This window comes from Anomalospiza imberbis, chromosome 5 (genome assembly GCF_031753505.1).
Source record: "Anomalospiza imberbis isolate Cuckoo-Finch-1a 21T00152 chromosome 5, ASM3175350v1, whole genome shotgun sequence".
Classification (NCBI taxonomy): domain Eukaryota; kingdom Metazoa; phylum Chordata; class Aves; order Passeriformes; family Viduidae; genus Anomalospiza; species Anomalospiza imberbis.
In genome coordinates this window covers 814,025-833,627 of record NC_089685.1, presented here as the reverse complement: position 1 = coordinate 833,627, position 19,603 = coordinate 814,025, and the positions used below count along the sequence as shown (strand labels likewise).

The following is a 19,603-nucleotide window of genomic DNA, read 5'->3' as shown; positions in this document are numbered from 1 at the left end:
AGGAAAATCCCAATTTTAACCGGATAAAACACAGATAGGAAGGAAAATTCCCCCTTTATTCCCCTTTATTTCCCAGCTTGGAATTCCAGATTTTTCCTGGGAATCTGAGCGTGGAGCTGGAGGCTGGAATTTCCTGGGAACGGCCCCTGGAAGCGTCGGACCAATCCCAGCAGGATTGATCCGGAGGGGAGTGGTTGGATACATTTATCAACATTCCCGGGATTTCTTTGGCTTGGGATTCAAAGCTCCGGAGCGGCCACTTCCAGAGGATCCATGGAAAACAGAGATGCCCCATCCATGGGATTTTGTCCCCTTGGAGCATCCGAGGGGACACAGAGGGAGGACAAGGAAAAGGAGGAGCCACCAGTGGGAAAAGTTGGGAATTTTCACTCTGGGATGGAGCAGCCGGTGAGTGCTGGAGTTTCCAAGGTACTCCTGTGGGAATTCCTGCCCGGTATTCCCACCTGGATTGGAGGGATGGAGAGGATGAGGAGGGAAGAATGGTGGCATTCCAAGTGGTGATTCCATAGGGAAAAGGAATTTTTGGGTAGTAGCCGCATTTGAAACCTAAAGAGCAATGAACGGATCCAGGATTTTCCATGGAAAACCAGGAAATCCAGGAAGGAGTTCCCAGGGAAGTTTAACCATTGGGTTTTTCTGGGAATGTGGCAGCCAAACAGGTTTGGAATCTTGAATAGGATTGGATATAAAGGATGGGAATTCTGAGAAATTCCAGGATTTATTTGGATTGAATTAAAAGTTCTGGAGCGGCCACATCCAGACACTCCCACTGGAGCTGAGTTCCAAGAATTTCTGGAAGGGCTGGAGCTGCTCCAGGGGGAAGAGAAGGAGCTTAGAATGGGAAAAATTCCTGAGGCTGAGTTGGGGATATTTTTGGGAAAGCGCTGAGGAAAGGAGGGAGAACATTCCAAAGTTAAGGTGTTCAAAATTTGGGAAGGAATTTTGGGAAGTAGGAGAGGCAGGAGCGGCAGGAGCAAAGATCCAGCAGATCCTGGAATTCCTGCGGTATCAGGAAAAATCCTGGGAAAATCCTGGAAAAGTGAGGCAAGGGCCATGCTGGTGCTGCTTCCCAAGGGAAAGTTCCAGCCTCAATCCATTGGATCAGGAGCTACCAGGGATGGACTGGGAAGGCTTTTCAAGGGATTTTAACACCATGTTTGGAATTCCTGACATTTTTCCTTGTGGGTTCAGAAGTTGGAAAAATGGGAATCTGGCAGGAACCAGCAGGGAACCTTAATCCCAGAAAATTGATGGAGCAAATCCCATGGAAGCAATTCCATTCAGCCTCAATCTGTTGGATCAGGAGTTGCCAGGGATGGACTGGGAAGGCTTTTCCAGGGAATTGTGTGGTTTCCTTGGAATTCCTGACAGTTTTCCTTGTGGGGAACCTTTATCCCAGAAAATTGGTGGAGCAAATCCCATGGGAAGCCCTGGGTGGGATGGGGGGAGCAGATTCCCTGGAAACATTCCAATGTTCTGGGGACTTTGGGAGTATTGGGGTGACTGGGCCTGTCAGTGCTGCGGAAAGTTCGGAATTCTGGGATTTTTGGATGGAGTTTTGAACCATGAATCACCAGAGGGGATTTTGGGATTGGGTTTTGTGGGATGACACAACATCCAACGCCCTTCCCGATGGATTGGCCCCCGATTCAATGGAAAATCCCAAATCCTTTGTTTTTCTGGCTCCAGGAACTCCAGGTGCTTCCTGGATCCTCCCTCTCACCCTTATCCCATTTTTTTTTTTGCTGGAAGCGGCTTCTCCCAGCATGGAATTAAACTCTGGGAATGGCAGGGCTGGACTTTCCCTCAGGAGATGATCTAAGCCCCAAAATTCCTGTTTCTTTTTCCCCCAGCTGGCTCTGCAAACTGGTCCCAGTTTGACTTTGGAGGGTGGAAAAAAAATTCCTGTGGATTCTTCCTCTCCTCCAGGATTGCTTTTCCCTGGATATCTGAAAATCCCAACTCCTTCCCAGGATTGTGGTTGGGAATGATGTGAATGATGTGAATGATGGGAATGGTGACATCCAGCCTGGCCCAAGGTGGGATTTGGTATCTCCAGGTGGGAATTCCCATGGATATTCCCAATCCTGTGTCTCTGATCCCTTCTCCTGCCAACCCACGGAAATCCAGGAGAATCCTGTGGGATTTTCAACCCTGTGAGAATGGAAATGCTGCTGGAATGGCTTGGAAGGAGTAATCGGGAAGAAAAAAACAGGATCCTGAGAGAAATCCAAAGAGAATCCTTGGAGGAAAGCTGGGAATGTTCCCTGGGCCTGGACTGGGGCTGGAACGTTGTCCTGGTTTTAAGAGGATCCACATCGGGGTCCATTCCTGGATCCCTGTCCAGATCTGTGCTCAGATCCATTCCCAGATCCAGATCAGGATCCATTCCTGGATCCATGCCGGGATCAATGTTGGGATCCATGTCCGGATCCATTCCCAAATCCTTGTCAGGATCCATGTTGGGTTCCATTCCTGAAACCATGCTGGGATCCATTTTGAGATCCATGGCCAGATCCATTCCCAAATCCATGTCAGGATCCATGTCAGAATCCATTCCCAAATCCGTGTTGGGACCCATGTTGGGATTCATTCCTGAATCCATGTTGGAATCCATGCCCGGATCCATTCCCAAATCCGTGTCCGGATCCGTGCCCGTAGCGTGGCAATTCCTCAGGGACGGACACGGATCCATCGTCATTTGTTTCTTCATTTTTTAATTAAAAAAATCAGGAAAACTCAGGAATTCCCCATTTCCCATAGATTTCCCTCTCCCAGAACCCCCAAACCCCAACTCCCCCCTTTTCCTCCCTCTTTTCCCCCACTCCCATGGAGAGCTCGATGGATTCCTGTTTTATCCTTCTGCTTCCCTATGGATTTTCCTTTAGAATCCACAATGGGAACACCCATTTTTTAATTTAAAGACATCAGGAAAACTTGGGAATTCCTGACTTTCCATAGGACTGTGGGATTCCTCCCTGAATCCCACAAACCCTGACTCTCCCTTTTCCCTCCCTCTTGTCCTGCATTCCCTGGAGGACCCGGTGAATTCCCCTTTTATGCCAGTGTTTGCCCACGGATTTCCCTCTGGAATTCACAGTGGGAACACCCAATTGTTTGGTTTTTTTTTAACAATTTAGCCATAAAAACTTGGGAATTCCTCATTTCCCATAGCTCTTCCCCTTCCAAACCCCAGCTCTCCCCTTTCCCTCCCTCATTCCCCCAATCCCTGAAGAACAACACAGTGAATTCCCACTTTCTCCCTCTGTTTCCCTTTGGAATTCACAGTGGGAACACTCAATTTTTTTCATTTTTTAAACCAAAACATCAGGAAAACTTGGGAATTCCTAATTTTCCATTGGTCTGAATCCCACAAACCCCAACTCCCCCCTTTCCATCCATCTTTCCCCCATTCCCATGGAGAACCCAGTGAATTCCCATTTTCTCCCTCTGTTGGCCTATGGATTCCCATGTGGAATTCAGAATGGGAACACCCTTTTTTTTTTTTTCATTTTATTAATTAAAAAAATCAGGAAAACTTGGGAATTCCCCATTTCCCATAGATTTCCTTCTCCCAGAACCCCCCAAACCCCAGCTGCCCCCTCTTCCTCCCTCCTTCCCCCATTCCCTGAAGAACAACACAGTGAATTCCCATTTTCTCCCTCTCTTTCCCTTTGGAATCCACAGTGGTAGCACCCATTTTTTTGGTGTTTTTTAATAATTTAGCCATAAAAACTGGGGAATTCTTAATTTTCCATACCTCTTCCCCCTCCAAACCCCAACTCCTCCCTTTCCCTCCCTCGTTCCCCCATCCCCGATGAGCACCACATCCCATTCCCGGTATTCCCCCCGCTGACGCGGCGTTCCGTGCGCGTTCCCAGAAGTGTCTGCGGCTGAATCCCGACGTTCCCGTGTGGGTGTCCAAGCAGCGGATCCTGTGCACGCTCAACCACAGCCTCAAGGATGTGCTCAACTACGGCCTCTTCCAGCCCGCCTTCAACGGCCGCGCCGGGAAGTTCCTGGACGAGGAGCGGCTGCTGCGGGAATACCCGCTGAACCCCGACACGCCCGTGCCCTACCTGGAGGTGACCCCGCGGTGGGGCTGGGGACGGGGGGAACTGAGTTCAAGTTAAATTGCATTTTATTCTGTTTTATTTTCTTTTATTTTATTTTAATTGTATTATTTTTGGTTTTTTTGTTTTATTTTATTTTGTTTTATTTTATTTTAATTGTATTATTTTTATTTTATTTTATTTTATTTTATTTTATTTGTATTAATTTTTTGTTTTGTTTTATTTTATTTTGTTTTGTTTTGTCTGACTTTATTTTAGTTTACATTGCTTTACTTTATTTTATTTTACTTTATTTTAATCTCATTTTAATCTTATATTTATTTTCTTTTCTAAAATTTAATTTTATTTTTTATTTCATCTTATTTTATTTTGTCTATTTTATCTTAATTGAATTAATTTTTATTTTGTTCTTTTACTTTATTTTTATTTCTATTTTATTTTGATTAATTTTATTTTATTGATTTTATTTTGTTTTTATTTAATTTTCTTTTTGAAAATTTCACTTTATTATTTATTTTGTTTTATTTTTTCTGATTTATTTATTTTAACCTAATTTTGTTATTTTGGCTTTTTTATTTTAATTTAATTAAATTTTTTATTTTTTTATATTTTATTGTACATTTACATTTTTTGTTATATTTTATTGTACATTCTCATATTCATTTAGCTCTTATCTCTCGTCTCTTATCTTTTTATCTCTTAGCCCACGTAATTGATTTATCTGATATCTCTAATCTTTGCACGTTTCTTCACTTATATATTTTTATTTTTCTTTATCTCATATTCACTTAGCTCTTGCCACTGTTTATCTGTTATCTCCATTTATCTGTTACCTCTTATCTTTGTATGTCTCTTATCTCTTCTCTCTTGTCTTTATCTTTATATTATCTTTATATTATCTTTATCTTTATCTTTATCTTATCTTTTTCCTCATCCTCATCCTCATCCTCATCCTCATCCTCATCCTCATCTCATATACACCTAGCTCTTATCTCTCATATCCTTAGCTCTTCACCCTATCGTTTTTCTGATATCTTTATCTTTGTATGTCTCTTATCTCTTCTCTCTTGTCGTTATTTCTCTTCCTCTTATCTTTATCTTTATCTTTATCTTTATCTTTCCTCTTTATCTTTATCATCTTTATCTTTACCTTTATATTTTTATTTATCTTTATCTTTATCTCCTTTCCCTTTTCCCTTTTCCCCTTTTCTCACATTCTTTTATCTCTTATCTCTGTTTACCTCTTATCTCCATTCACCTCTCCTCTCTTATTTATCTCCCATATCCCATTTATCTCTTATGGAATATTCTCTTATCCCTTATCTCATCTTCCCTTATCTCTTGTCCCTGTTTACCTCCTATCTCTTGTCTCTTATCCGTCTCTTATCTCTTATCCCGGCAGTTCCGCTACAAGCGCCGCGTGTATTCCCAGCCGCTGCTGGACGACAAGCAGTTCGCCAAGCTGCACACCAAGGTGAGGCCCAAATCCCTCGGAATTCCTGCAGAATTCCCGCGGAATTCCCACGGGAAATCCATGGAAAGCCCCCTGGAAACCCGTCCGGCCCCGGAATTCCGGGATATCCCAAGGAATCCCAGCTTTCAATCAAAGCGGCGCCAAAACCCGAATGGGAGCGGAGCTGAGCTCGGAATTCCCGTGGAATTCCCATGGAATTCGCCTGGGAAAACCCGGGAAACCTGTCCGGCCCCAGAATTCCGGGATATCCCAAGCAATCCCGGCATTCCGGTGCCAAAAGCGGAATAGGAGTGGTTTTGGCGATGCGATTTTATGGGAATTTATTGGTTTTTATCCAGATTTCCTTGGATTTCATTCTGCGGGGTGGGATTGAGCGGGAAGAGCGTCCATAGGGTGCTGAAATCTGGGATCATGGATTTGTTCTCCTTCGCCCTCTTCCTTCGGCTGCTTTTTCCAAGCCTCTGGGATTTTGGGAAGGACTTTCCCCCTCTCTCCCCCTCTCTCCCCCTCTTCCCCCCTCTGCCCCTCTCTTCCCCCCTTTTTTCCCCCCTTTTTCCCCCCCTTTTTTCCCCCCTTTTTCCCCCCCATTTTCCCCCCTTTTCCCCCCCCTTTCCCCCCCCCTTTTTCCCCCCTTTTTCCCCCCCTTTTTCCCCCCTTTTTTCCCCCCTTTTTTCCCCCTTTTCCCCCTTCCCCCCCTTTTTTCCCTTTTTTCCCTTTTTTTTTCCTTTTTTCCCCTTTCCTTTTCCCTTCTCCCTTTTCCCCCTTTCCCTCGCGCTGCTGCGTTTCCAGAACCTGTGGGGTTTTGGGAAGGAGCCTTTCCTTGGCCTGTTCCATTCCCGTGGATATTTGGGAATACCGGATAGGAGCCAAAGGGACAGTTCCAGCCAATCCATCCTCATTCCGTGCCCGTTGGAGCGATGCTGGCACAGCGGGCACGGATCGACCTTTCCCGGGAAAAGCTGGGATTGGAGCAGCTCCTGGGAAAAAAGGCTGGGATTGGAGCTGCATCCAGAGGGAGCAGGAGCAGGGATGGGATCCTGGCTGGCACGGGGACACCGGGACACCCGGAGAGCCTCGGGAACGGTACAGGATCTGGGGGAACGTTGGAATAATGGGCAGGGATCATTCCCGGAGCTGGGAATGGGGCTGGAATTCAGCACGGAGATTCTGTGGGAGCATTGGGATAACGGGCAGGGATCATTCCCAGAATGGGGTCACCCAGGGAATGGCTGGAATTCAGCATGGAGATTCCATGGGGGGATTCAGCACAGACCTTCCATGAGATTTGGCAGCTGGGGAATTCCAGTTTCAGTTCCTGTGGAATTTCGGTTTCAGTTTCTGGGAATTTTTGCTTTAAATCCTGGGAATTCCTCCCTCAATTCCTGGGGAATTCCTGCTTTGGTTTCTGGGAATTTTTCCTTTGGTTTCTAAGAATTCCTGATTTGGTTTTTGGGGAATTCCTGCTTCAATTTTGGGGAATTTTTCCTTCTGTTTCTGAGAATTCCTGCTTTGGTTTTTGGGGAATTCCTGCTTCAATTCCTGTGGAATTCCTGCTGTGGTCTCTGTGGAGTCTCTGCTTCAGATCCTGGGAATTTCTGTTTTGGTTCCTGAGAATTTCTGCTTCTGTTTCTGGGAATTCCTGCCTCAGCTCCTGGAGAAATCCAGGGAATTTCTCCTTCCATTTCTGGGAATTTCTCCTTCAGTTCCTGGAAATTTCTCCTTCAGTTCCTGGGGAATTCCTGCTTCAGTTCCTGGGAATTCTGGCTTTTCCATATGTTTATTATTGAGGTTTTCCTTGGAAAAGTAGAGGCGCTGCCTCTGGGTCCCAGGGTGGGGCTCTCCTGAGATTTGTGGCTCTGTCTGGTTCCTTGGGCAAGGAAATGTTGGATTTTCTGGGATTCAAATGAATGGACGGGACTCCCTGAGAAAGGGAGCTTGGGGTGGGATTTTGGGAGGGAATTCCTGGCTGGGCTGGAATTGCCAGAGCAGCTGGGGCTGCCCCTGGATCCCTGGAATGTCCAAGGAAAGGCTGGAGCAGCCCGGGATGGTGGGATTGGAATGGGATGGGATTTGAGGTCCCTTCCCACCCAAACCATTCTGGGATTCTGGGATCAAGGGGGCTCAGAATCCATCCCGAGGGATTTTTATGGAAGTAGGGGATGGAAAAGGGAAGGGAGACACTTCCTGGAGTCCCTGCGCTTGGAATGGGACAGGATTGGGATGGGATATGAGGTCCCTTCCCACCCAAACCATTCCAGGATTCCCGGTGCCGTGGCTCTGGAGATTCCCGCTGGGAGGAATTGTGCAATTCCAGAGGCTCTGTGTTGTCCCGGCGCGGCAGCAAATCCATAATTCCCTGTTTCTGAGGGATCAATGAACCCATTTGCTGCTGCCTGGCAGCAGGAGGCGGATCCATGGATTTGCTCTGGCCTCTCCTGGCTCCAAGGGCATGGCCGGCCTGAATTCCAGCTCTTGGGATTTTCCAGGATTTTTCCTGGATTTTGCATGGTCAGATTGGAATAAGCTCCCAAAAAAAATCCTCCAATGAAAAGCCTGGGAATGTGGGAGCTGGGATTTTTCCCACTGGAGCCATTCCTGCCTCCGCAATTCCTGGCATCCAGGAATTTAATAATAGCTTCATCCAGCCAGAAAAGAAAAAACTGCAAAAATCCCAAAAAATCTGGGAATTCGAAGTGAATCATTGGGAATTCCAGCTTGGGGGAGCAAAATTCCAATACCAAAGACAGAGGGGAGGCCCTGGCAGCCTGAATTCCCATGGGATGATCCAGCAGTTCCAAGGAATCTTCAGCTGCCTCATCCCTGGAATTGTTGGAATAACCTGGGATAGTGGGAGGAGTCCTTGCCCTTGGAATGGGAAGGGATATCAGCTCCCATTCTGCCCAAACCATTCCAGAATTCCCAAATTCTCTTCTAAACCTTTTCCTCATCCCGCTTGGCATTTCCAAGTTTTTATTTCCCTATTTTCCAACTGGAAATCATCCAAATACAAATGGAAACGTGGCATTTTTGGGATTCGTGCCTCCTAAAAAGGATTGTTTTCCCATATTTCCCATATTCCCATATTTCCCATATAATTAAGGCGGGAAATGCTGGAATTGGAATTTTTTCCTTGGATGTGAAATCCGGCTTCACCTTCTCCATTTCCTTGGAGCTCTTCCCAACCTTTCCCCTTGGTTCCCAACATTCCCACATGGATTTGTGTCCCATCCTAATAGAATTCAGTCCCTTTATCCCAATTTTCCTTGGAGTTTCGGGATGAGGATGCTTCCCCAGTTGCATTTCCTGGAATTTTGGGATGTTAACACAGTGGTTTTTCCCAAATCCAGGCGAATCTGAAGAAATTCATGGAATACGTGCAGATGCTGAACTCGGAGAAGGTTTGCCGGCTGCTGGAAAAGGGGCTGGATCCCAACTTCCATGATCCCGACACCGGAGGTCAGTTCCATGTTTTCCTCTGGTTTCAGGAGCGCTTCCCGGAAGGAATCAGCTCAACATTCCCAATTCCTTCCTGGAATTGCTCCAGGCTTCCCTCTGGAATTTCTTCCCACTCTATCCCAGTCATTTTTTGGGGTTTTATGGCACAATTCCCACTTTTCAGAGGATTTTGGGAGTGTGGCATTCCTCAGGGATAACTCTTCCTTTCCCAGTTGCTTCTGGGGTTCACTGGGATACAATCACACTTTTCTCCTCTTGGAATATTTTCCCTTCCTGTTCCCGTTTCCAATCCCAGCCTTTCCCAGCTGTGGTTGGATGAAGGTATTGGAATCTCTCAGAAATTCCTGGATTGGGAGCTTTGGGGTTTTTTGGGAATGTTGGTTGGCTTCCCATGGGTTTCCCAGGAAGTCTGGGCTGGATGTTGGAAGAACAGGCTGGGAATGAGCCGGGAATGAGCCAGCACTTTTCCCGTTGAAATTTTTGGGAGTGGATCCTTGGGGATCGTGTGGGAATCTCCCCGTGGAAAACTGGAAAATCCTGCTTTGAAAAATGATTTCCTGTAGGATTTAATCCCATAAATGGACTGGGAAAAACTGGGATGAGCCATAAAATCCCCTGAGCTGATTCCATGGATTCCAAACTTTGGGAATCTTCATTTCAATGGATTTTAAAGGAAAATGTTTTAAGATGTGCTGAGGCTTTATTCCCAATTTCCTAGCTCTTCTTGGATGGAAAAATAGGGGAAAATCCACTTTGGGAAGCAATTCCAGCCCCGTTTGCTGCCGTTCCCATTTCGGGGTTGCTGGGAAGATATTCCAGGAAAGATTCCTGGGATTTGAAAGGGATGAAAAAGCCCAAAAAATTCACAGTTGCTACCTGTGGGGACATTGAAAAAGTGGGAATGAAAAAAACTCCGGATCCAGGAGAAGTTTCCGTTGTTCTGGAATGAAAGCCAAACCCCAGGGACGGTTTTGCCGGAGAAAAGAGGGGAAAAAAAATCCTCGGATATTTAATGAGGGATATTTAATGAGGGACAGCAGGAGAGGGAGAGGAGCCCAGGAAAACGTTGGAATTACAAAGGAGGATTCAAAATCCCTGAAATAACGTGGGGGAAAATTGCTGAGGGAATCAGGAATGGGGGAGGGAAAGGGACCTGGAGCCAGGCTGGGAAAACTGGGAATGTTCCCCTGGAGAAGGGAAGGCTCCAGGGAGAGCTTCCAGCACATTCCAGCCCCTAAAGGGGCTCCAGGAGAGCTGCAGAGGGACTGGGGACAAGGCCTGCAGGGACAGGACACAGGGAATGGCTCCCACTGCCAGAGGGCAGGGATGGATGGGATCTTGGGAATTGGGAATTCCTGGCTGGGCTGGAATTGCCAGAGCAGCTGGGGCTGCCCCTGGATCCCTTGGAATATCCAAGGAAAGGTTGGAGCAGCCAGGGATCATGGGATTGTCCCTGCCCTTGGAATGGGATGGGAATGATCGCATACATAGGGATGAGATGACCTTGGAATGTCCCTTCTGCAAATCATGGAATTATTGAGGCTGGGAAAGAATTCCAAGGGCACCAAGTCCCAACTGGGCCCGATCCCCACCAGAGCCCCGAGTGCCACCTCCAGGAATTCCTTGGACACCTCCAAGCTGAGCCCAAATCCCTCTAGAGTTTTCCAGGGGTTCATTCCCTGGAGCAGATCCCGATCCCCACTGGCTCCTGGCAGGAGCTGGGCAGAGCCAGGAGGACATTCCCGATCCCTGCCCCGATGCCAGCAGAGCTGCCCTGGCCCGATCCTGGGGCAGATCCCGCTTTTCCCAGGCTCTCCCTGCACGCATCCCTGGCAGCCCCTGCCCAGCCCAGGGGGGCTCGGGGGCCCTTCCCGAGGCACTGCCGGCATTCCATGGGCAAGGATTCCACAACTCCCCAGTCCTGGCGGGGCCTGCCTGGGAAGGACCTCCCAGCCTATCCCGAGGATCCCCTGGACACCTCCTCTGCTCCAGGCTGAGCCCAAATCCCAAATCCCTCTCTGGAGTTTTCCAGCCCTTTCCCAGCTCTGTTCCCTTCCCTGGCCATGCTCCATCCCCTCCTTATCCCAAGGATTCGGAACTTCCCCATGGAATGTGCAAAACTTTCTCCTGTTGCTTCTTTCCTGCTCTGGATCCCGGGCATTCCTTGATTCCCTCATGAATTTCAGCCCCTTTTCCATGATTTCCTGCCGGGACAAACTGGCCACAGATACAGAATTCCAGCCTTTCTTTGTCCCTTTTGTATCCATGGGGTTTCCAGACCCGATCCCGTGGCATTCCTTAAATGTTATAATTCCCACTCTCCTCTGGGAATCCCATCTGCATCCCAAGTGAATGAGGGAATCCTGGAATTCTTGGGATTCCCAGCAAGATCTGTGGGATTTGGAGCAGTGACCTCAAGGAAAGTTTGGAACATCCAGTGGTTTCTTCTGATTGGAATCCATCCCTTATCCTGGGACAAGGATTTTTCCATTGGTAGTACCAGATCTGGGAATTCCCAAGGGGCCAAAAAGAATCCATGGTTTCCCAGATCCCATTCCCAAGATATTTTGGATGCTTTGCTGCCTAATCCCTGAATTTTCCATCCAATTCCCATTCCCGCTGCTCAGGAGATCCTTGGGAATACCCGGTAGCGAGCAGCTCCCACATTTGGCCTCCATTCCCATTCCCATGGACCCGATCCCATACCCCAAGGAGATCTCTGTGGGCACTTCCAGCTGGCATCCCACGGGAGACATTCCTGTGGATGTGCTGGACATTCCATGGACCTCCTGCATTCCCGTGTCCTCCCAGAGTGCCCGCTGACGGCGGCGGCGCAGCTGGAGCTCAGCGCCGAGATGATCAAAGCGCTCCGGAATGGCGGAGCCCACCTGATTTCCGGACCCGCGAGGGAATGACGGCGCTGCACAAAGCCGTGAGGTGTCGGAATCACGCGGCCCTGCTGGTCAGTGCCGGGATTTTCCCTTTCCCTTTCCCTTTCCCTTTCCCTTTCCCTTTCCCTTTCCCTTTCCCTTTCCCTTTCCTTTTCCCTTTCCCTTTCCCTTTCCCTTTCCTTTTCCTTTTCCTTTTCCTTTTCCTTTTCCTTTTCCTTTTCCTTTTCCTTTTCCTTTTCCTTTTCCTTTTCCTTTTCCTTTTTCTTTTCCTTTCCTTTTCCTTTCTTTTTCCTTTCTTTTTCCTTTCCTTTCCTTTCTTTTTCCTTCCCTTCCTTTCCCCAGGTTTTCCTTTTCTCCTTCTGCTCCTTCCCTCCCTTCTCTTCTCCCCTTCCCAGATTTTTCCTCCTCCCCCCCTTTTCCCCCTCCTTTTTTCCCTTCAGCCCTCTCCCCAGATGATTCACAATGGACATGGTGGTGATTCTCTCATCCCAGTCCTTCCCAAGGGACCATTCCCCATTCCCAAGGGGACGTTCCCATTCCCAAGGGACCATTCCCTGTTCCCAAGGGACTGTTCCCATTCCCAAGGGGGATGTTCCCATTCCCAAGGGACCGTTCTCCATTCCCAAGGGACAGTTCCCTGTTCCCAAGGGACTGTTCCCATTCCCAAGGGGACATTCCTATTCCCAAGGTACTGTTTCCCAAGGGAATGTTCCCCATTCCCAAGGGACCATTCCCTGTTTCCAAAGGGCCATTCCCCATTCCCAAGGGGATGTTCCCTGTTCCCAAGGAGATCTTCCCCATTCCCAAAGGACAGTTCCCCGTTCCCAAGGGACTGTTCCCCGTTCCCACGGGACTGTCCCCTGTTCCTGACCCTGTCCCAAGGGACCGTTCCCCTTTCCCAAGGGACTGTTCCCCATTCCCAAGGGAATGTTCCCAGTTCCCAAAGGACAGATTCCCGTTCCCAAGGGACTGTCCCCCATTGCCAGCCCTGTCCCAAAGGACAGTTCCCCATTCCCAAGGGACCATTCCCTGTTCCCACGGGACTGTCCCCCGTTCCTGACCCTGTCCCAGGGGGCTATTATTCCCTATTCCCAAGGGACTGTTCCCTGTTCCCAGCCCTGTCCCAAAGGACAGTTCCCTGTTCCCACGGGACCGTTCCCTGTTTCCCGGGCAGACGCTGCTGGATCTGGGAGCGTCCCCGGATTACAAGGACAGCCGGGGGCTGACCCCGCTGTACCACAGCGCCATGGTGGGCGGGGACCCCTACTGCTGCGAGCTGCTGCTGCACGACTACGCCCGCCTGGGCTGCGTGGACGAGAACGGCTGGCAGGAGATCCACCAGGTGGGACGGGATGCACGGGGATGGGATCCGGCCACGGGAATGTCCTCCTGGTGCTCATGGATGGGGTGGTTCCATCCCCGGGATTGAGGGCTGGATTCTGGGAATGTTCTCCTGGTGCCCATGGATGGAGATCTACCAGGGGGTGGAGGGCAGGAGATCCACCAGGTGCGGTGGGATCTGCGGGGATGGGATCTGGCCACGGGAATGTCCTCCTGGTGCTCATGGATGAGGAGGTTCCATCCCTGGGATTGAGGGCTGGCCTGGGAATGCTGTCCTGCTGTCCATGGATGGAGATCCACCAGGTGGGACAAGATCCACAGGGATGGGATCCGCCTCTGGAAATGTCCTCCTGGTGCTCATGGATGGGGTGGTTCCATCCCCAGGATTGAGGGCTGGATTCCGGGAATGTTCTCCTGGTGCCCATGGATGGAGATCCACCAGGTGGGACAAGATCCACAGGGATGGGTTCTGGCCATGGGAATGTTGTCCATGGAAGGGGTCATTCCATGCCTGAGGTTTAGGGTTGGACTGCGGGAATGTTCTCCTGGGGCCCATGGATGGGGTGGTTCCATCCCTGGAGTTGACGGTTGGGCTCTGGGAATGATCTCCTGGTGCCCATGGATGGAGATCCACCAGGTGTGGGATGGGATCCAGCTGTGGGAATGCTCTCCTGGTACCCATGGATGGGATCATTCCATGCCTGCAGTTGAGGGCTGGACTCTGGGAATGCTGTCCATGGATAGGATTGTCTAGGACTGAATGCTGAACCCTGTAAATGTTCTCCTGGTGCTCGTGGATGAGATCATTCCATGCCTGGACTGCGGGCTGGACTCTGGGAATGCCGTCCATGGATGGGGTTGTCCCATCCTGGGATTGACAGCTGGATGAGGCCAGCTCTGCCTCCATGCCAGATTTTCCAGCCTCTCCCTTTGGTTGGGACCTTCCAACCAATCTTCCAACCTTGGAGGCTCCGAGGAGAACACGTTGGGATCCCGGATCCAAATCCCAGTTGTGCCTATCCCTGTTTTTCACATGGAATCCCCTTTCTCCAAGGGGATTTGGAGAAACACTTGGATTGGGAGTCAGGAATCCCAAGCCTTGTGCTTCCTGATCCTTAGGGAGAAGGAGGGATGGGATCCAATTGGAATATCTCCCACAACATCCAGCTGGGGATAAAAAATCCAGGGATGTGTCCTTGTGATCCCAATTTATGGATCCGACCCTCCCTGCTGCCTCCATCCTCCTCGGCTGATCCCTGAATCCCGGGATGGACCAAACCTAGAGGAGAACATCCCAATTTTCCAGAGATTCAGGGTGCTGAGTTCATCCCGAGCCACCACCACGCTGGAGGAACCTCCAGACCCGGGATGATCCAAACTTTTCCTGTTGATCCGGAGCTGATTTATCCCATGGGTATCCAGGTGGAGCTGTGAGGACCCACCAAATTCCAGCTTTCCGGGCCTGGCTGAATCCAGCAGGGGATTTTTTCCGGGGGGTTCCTCTGGCTCCCGCAGCTCCCTGATTCCCGCTTTTCCGTGTTTTCCGGAGCAGGCCTGTCGCTATGGGCACGTGCAGCACCTGGAGCACCTCCTGTTCTACGGAGCGGACATGACGGCGCAGAACGCCTCAGGAAACACCGCCCTGCACATCTGCGCCCTCTACAACCAGGTGGGACAGGACAGGGACAGGGACACCGCAGGCGAGGTGGCACCAGCCCGGGACACTCCTGGATCTCCCCATTCCCAAATCCAGAGGGGATTCCATCCCTGTCCCAGGATGAGGCTGTTCCTCATCAGAACTCCAGGGTTTGGGTCCCAGGGCTGAATCTGTGGGATTTGGGGACAGGGGACATCGTGGAGGAGGTAGCAGCAGCCCGGGACACTCCTGGATCTCCCCATTCCCAAATCCAGAGGTGGAATCCATCCCTGTCCCAGCATGAGGCCGTTCCTCCTTGGAGCTCCAGGGTTTGGGTCCAACAGGAGCTCCAGGGTTTGGGTCCCACAGGGGCTGAATCTGTGGGATCTGGGGACGGGGACAGGGAACAGGGACACCGTGGGGGAGGTAGCACCAGCCCGGGACACTCCTGGATCTCCCCATTCCCAAATCCAGAGGGTGGAATCCATCCCTGTCCCAGCATGAGGCCGTTCCTCCTCAGACCTCCAGGGTTTGGGTCCCACAGGGACTGAATCTGTGGGATTTGGGGACAGAGACACCACAGGGGAGGTGGCACCAGCCCGGGACACTCCTGGATCTCCCCATTCCCAAATCCAGAGGTGGAATCCATCCCTGTCCCAGCATGAGGCCGTTCCTCCTTGGAGCTCCAGCCTGGTTTGGGATTTCCCAAGAGAACATTCCATGGTTTAATCCATCCCATTTCCAAAATGCTTTGCTGGGACAGAATCCTTGGAGAAGAGGGAGAATCCTTGGAAAAGGGGCAGAATTCGTTGGAAAAAGAGGAGAATCCTGGGTGAAGGGGCAGAATCCTTGGAAAAGGAGAAGAGTCCTTGGAGGAGGAGAAGAATCCTTGGAAAAGGGGAAGAATCCTTGGAATTTGGATTTGGGTGTTCCCAAAGATTCCCTCCAACCCAATTCATGCTGGAATTCCATGATTCCATAACTTGCTCCCTTTAGGGCCAGGAATACCAAATCCTTAGGGAATGCTCAGTCTCCTTCTTCCCAAAGAATTTTCCGGATCTGTTGCTCCCAATCCTGGTCTAATTCTTGTTTTCCCTGGTTTATTTTTTTCCCAGGAAAGCTGTGCCCGGGTTCTCCTCTTCCGAGGTGCCAGCAAGGAAATCCGGAATTACAACAGCCAGACGGCGTTCCAGGTGAGCAGAATTCCTGGGAATCCCATGGAGCTTCCCGGTATTCCTGGGAATTCTGTTGCATATCCACAAATTTTTCCAGGTGGGATTTGTCCCACTGGGGCGGGATTTGGATGAGCGTTCAGTGCCAGAGCAAGAGGGAGGAAAAAGCAAATGGAATTCCAGAAAAAGGATGGGAATGTGGGGGTTCTGTGGGATACGGAGGTGGGAAGTTGTTGATGTTTTTTGGGATGGGAATGTTTGGGATGGAGGGGAATCCTTGGAAAATGAGCAGAATCCTTGGAGGATTTGGGGACTTAGGGATTTGAGGATTAAAGGATTTGAGGATTTGGGGATTTAGAGCTTGGGGGATTTAGGGATTTGAGGAATTAGGGAATCAGGGATTTAATGATTTGGGGATTTAGGGATTTGGAGGTTTGGGGATTTGGGGAAATGGGGAATTGGGGATTTGGAGATTTAGGGATTTGGGGACTTGGGGACTTGAGGTTTTGGGGATTTGAGGATTTAGAGAATCTGGGAATTGGGGTTTTGGGGACTTGGAGATTTGAGGACTTCAGGATTTGGGAATTTGGGAATTTGGGGACTTGAGGACCTGGGAATTTGGGGATCTGAGGATCAGGAGATTTGGGAATTTGTGGATTTGGGGAATTAAGGATTTTGGGACTTTGGGATTTGATGATTTAGGGATTTGGGGATTTATGGATTTGGGGACTTGGAGAATTGAGGTTTTGGGGACTTGAAGATTTTAGGATTTCAGGATTTGGGAATTTGGGGACTTGGGGATCTGAGGATTTGGAGAGTTGGGGATTTGGGAATTTGGCTGCTGGGAAATTCCCTCCCATCAGGAACAGGCTGCCCAGGGCACCTCCCAATCCCTGGAAATGTCCCCAAATCCTTTGGATGTGGCCCTTGGGAACACATCCAGTGACACATCCAGCTGGACTGGCTGATCCCAAACCTCTTCCAAATTCCACGATTTTACCCGGGATCCAAACCCAACACCCTGGGAGCATTCCAGGATTTGGGATGAATTCCTGGCTGGAATCTGGGAATTCCAGGGGACAGGGATTGTCCCCAGCCCGGGGCCACCCAAACCCTCTCCGGCCGCTGTCCTGGGAAGGCGTTGGCACCTTGGAATTCCCGGATGATCCGAGGCAGAAGAATCCTTGGCTTTCCCCCACGGAAAGCAGCTGTTCTTATCCATATGGAAGCTCCGGAGCCGCTTATCCCGGTTTTCCGGCTCTTTTCCAGGTGGCCATCATTGCAGGGAATTTCGAGCTGGCGGAAATCATCAAAACCCACAAAGAGTCCGATGTTGGTGAGTTGGATTTTTCCTGGTTTTCCCTTTTTTTTTTTTTTTTTCCTTTCCTGTGGATCCCAGGGATGGACTGGGGTGGGGTGGGGGGGTTAATGGATTTTCCTGGTGTTTTGTATCCATGGGTTTTCCTGGTGTTTTACATCCATGGATTTTCCCGGTGTTGCATCCATGGAAGCTGCAGCCATTTTGGACCTTGGAAGTGTCCGAGAGATTCCCGTGGGATTCGGGCTGTTTTTCCAGCCTGGCTGACATTCCCAGGGTCTGGAATTATCCTGGATTTGCTCTGCTGTAAAATCCTAATTTTCCCTCTCTTTTTGCATCCCCGAGGGATTTCATTCCCAGAATCCTGGGATTTGGGGCAAGGAGGGAAAATCCTCTGGGAATAGGAGCGAAGTGGGTACTGTTCTGGTTGGATTTGCTTTTTTCAGGAATATTTTGGGAATTTTGATCCCTTGGGTTACCTTTCCCATCCTTTCCATGTCCCCATGGGAGAAATTCCAGGGAAAAGTGGGTTTGGATCAGGAATAAAATCCACACTTGTTGCGTTTCCTTGGATTATCCTGAGGAATTTACGGATCCAGAGCTGCCGATGGAGGGAGCAGAGGGAATTCCCAGCACACAGGAACAGAGTCATGGGATCAGCAGCTGGAAAAAGAAATAAAAGGGGGAAAAAAATTAAAAAGCAGAGAAAAATTCCTGTCTGGGAGGGAATGGCACAGAATTCCCAGAAAATTCCCTGTGGCTGCCCCCAGATCTCTGGAATGTCCAGGGTTGGAGTAGCCTGGGATCGTGAGAAGGGGTGGGATTGGGTGGGATTTTAAGGTCCTTTCCCACCCAGATTCCTGGAATTCCATGCAAATACTGAAATGAAGGAAAACAGGGATCAGTTCTTCTGAAATTTGCAGCAGGAATTGAGCTTGGCTCAATCCCAAAAATCCTTTCTCCCATTTTTTTTCCCCAGCTCCCTATTCCTGATAGCCAGAACTGGGAATTTGGGGTGGGATAGAAAAGTTGGGAAGGATTTTGGGAAGCACCTGAGAATTCCTTTGCCTGCAAAGTCATGGAATTAATTAATCCAAGAAAAAAGTTTGGGAATAAACGACCTCCAAAGGTCTGGCCTAAATTCCCTTTGGGATCTGCACCTGGGACTGAGCATCTCTGTGATTTTCCTTGAAAAAAAAAAGCAGAAAAATCAGCACAGAAAGCTGTCAGGAGCAATGGAAAGTCTGGGAATCAGCTCCAGATAAAAAATAGGTCAGGGAAGAATTCCAAACTAATTCCAAGCCGAGCAGCAGGTCCAGATGGTCCTGCCTGTGGCCGGGAGCTTCCCGGGGTTTGGAAACTGGGTTTGGAAATCAGGAGTTGGAAATGAGATTTGGAAAAATTTGGTTTGGGAACTGGGGTTTGGGAATTAGGGTTGGGAATTGGGGTTTGGGAATTTAGTTTGGAAGTCGGGGTTTGGGAGTTGAGTTTGGAATTTTGGGTTGGAAATTGGGGTTTGGGAATTGGGGTTGGAAAATGGTGTTTGGAAAAATTTGGTTTGGAAATGGGGGCTGGAAATTGGGGTGGGAAATTGGAGTTTGGGAATTTGGGCTGGAAATTGGGATTTGGGTTAAGGTTAGGGTTTGGAAATGGGGTTTGGAATTTTGGCAGGAGCAGAGGAATTTTGTTGGAGCAGGGAATGGCTCCTCCTTGTGTCCTTTACCCGGGGTTTTATGGGAATACTGAAGGAATTTGCTGGCATTGGGGTTGGAATGATGCTTGTGGAGGGATTTTCCCATGGAATTCCCAGTGGGAAGCTGGGCTGGGTTGAGGTGGGATTTGGTGATCCCAGTGCAGAGCAGGGAAGGGTGGGAGCTTCCCAAGAGAATTCCAGGCACATCCATGTTTTCTTTGGGATCTGGAGTGTTCAGCAGAGCGAGAACTTCCTGTTCCCTCTTGCCCTGGGAATTCTCCAGTTCAGGACATTCCATGGGAATTCTCCAGTTTGGAAAATGTGGGAATTCTCCAGTTTGGAAGATGACTTGGTAACGCTCCAGTTTGGAAAATGCCTTGGGAATTTTCCATTCTTGGAAATGTTGTGGGAATTCTCCAGTTTGGGACATTCCGTGGGAATTTTCCGGTCTGGAAAATGCCCTGGGAAATTCTGCAGGTTGGAAAGTGCTGTGGAAATTTTCCAGTCTGGGAATGGTGGGAATTCTCC

The 19,603-nt window shown here is 49.4% G+C and overlaps 1 protein-coding gene across 1 annotated transcript in view; it reads left to right on the top strand.

Moving 5' to 3' along the window:
* Nucleotides 1–19,603, top strand: part of SHANK3 (SH3 and multiple ankyrin repeat domains 3) — a 133,321-nt gene that overhangs the window by 21,914 nt on the left and 91,804 nt on the right. Inside the window, 9 exon segments of the mRNA XM_068189315.1 lie at nucleotides 3,903–4,106; nucleotides 5,497–5,568; nucleotides 8,916–9,024; nucleotides 11,836–11,910; nucleotides 11,913–11,986; nucleotides 13,090–13,257; nucleotides 14,809–14,925; nucleotides 16,008–16,085; nucleotides 17,334–17,400. Coding sequence (XP_068045416.1) covers nucleotides 3,903–4,106; nucleotides 5,497–5,568; nucleotides 8,916–9,024; nucleotides 11,836–11,910; nucleotides 11,913–11,986; nucleotides 13,090–13,257; nucleotides 14,809–14,925; nucleotides 16,008–16,085; nucleotides 17,334–17,400 — 964 coding nt within the window.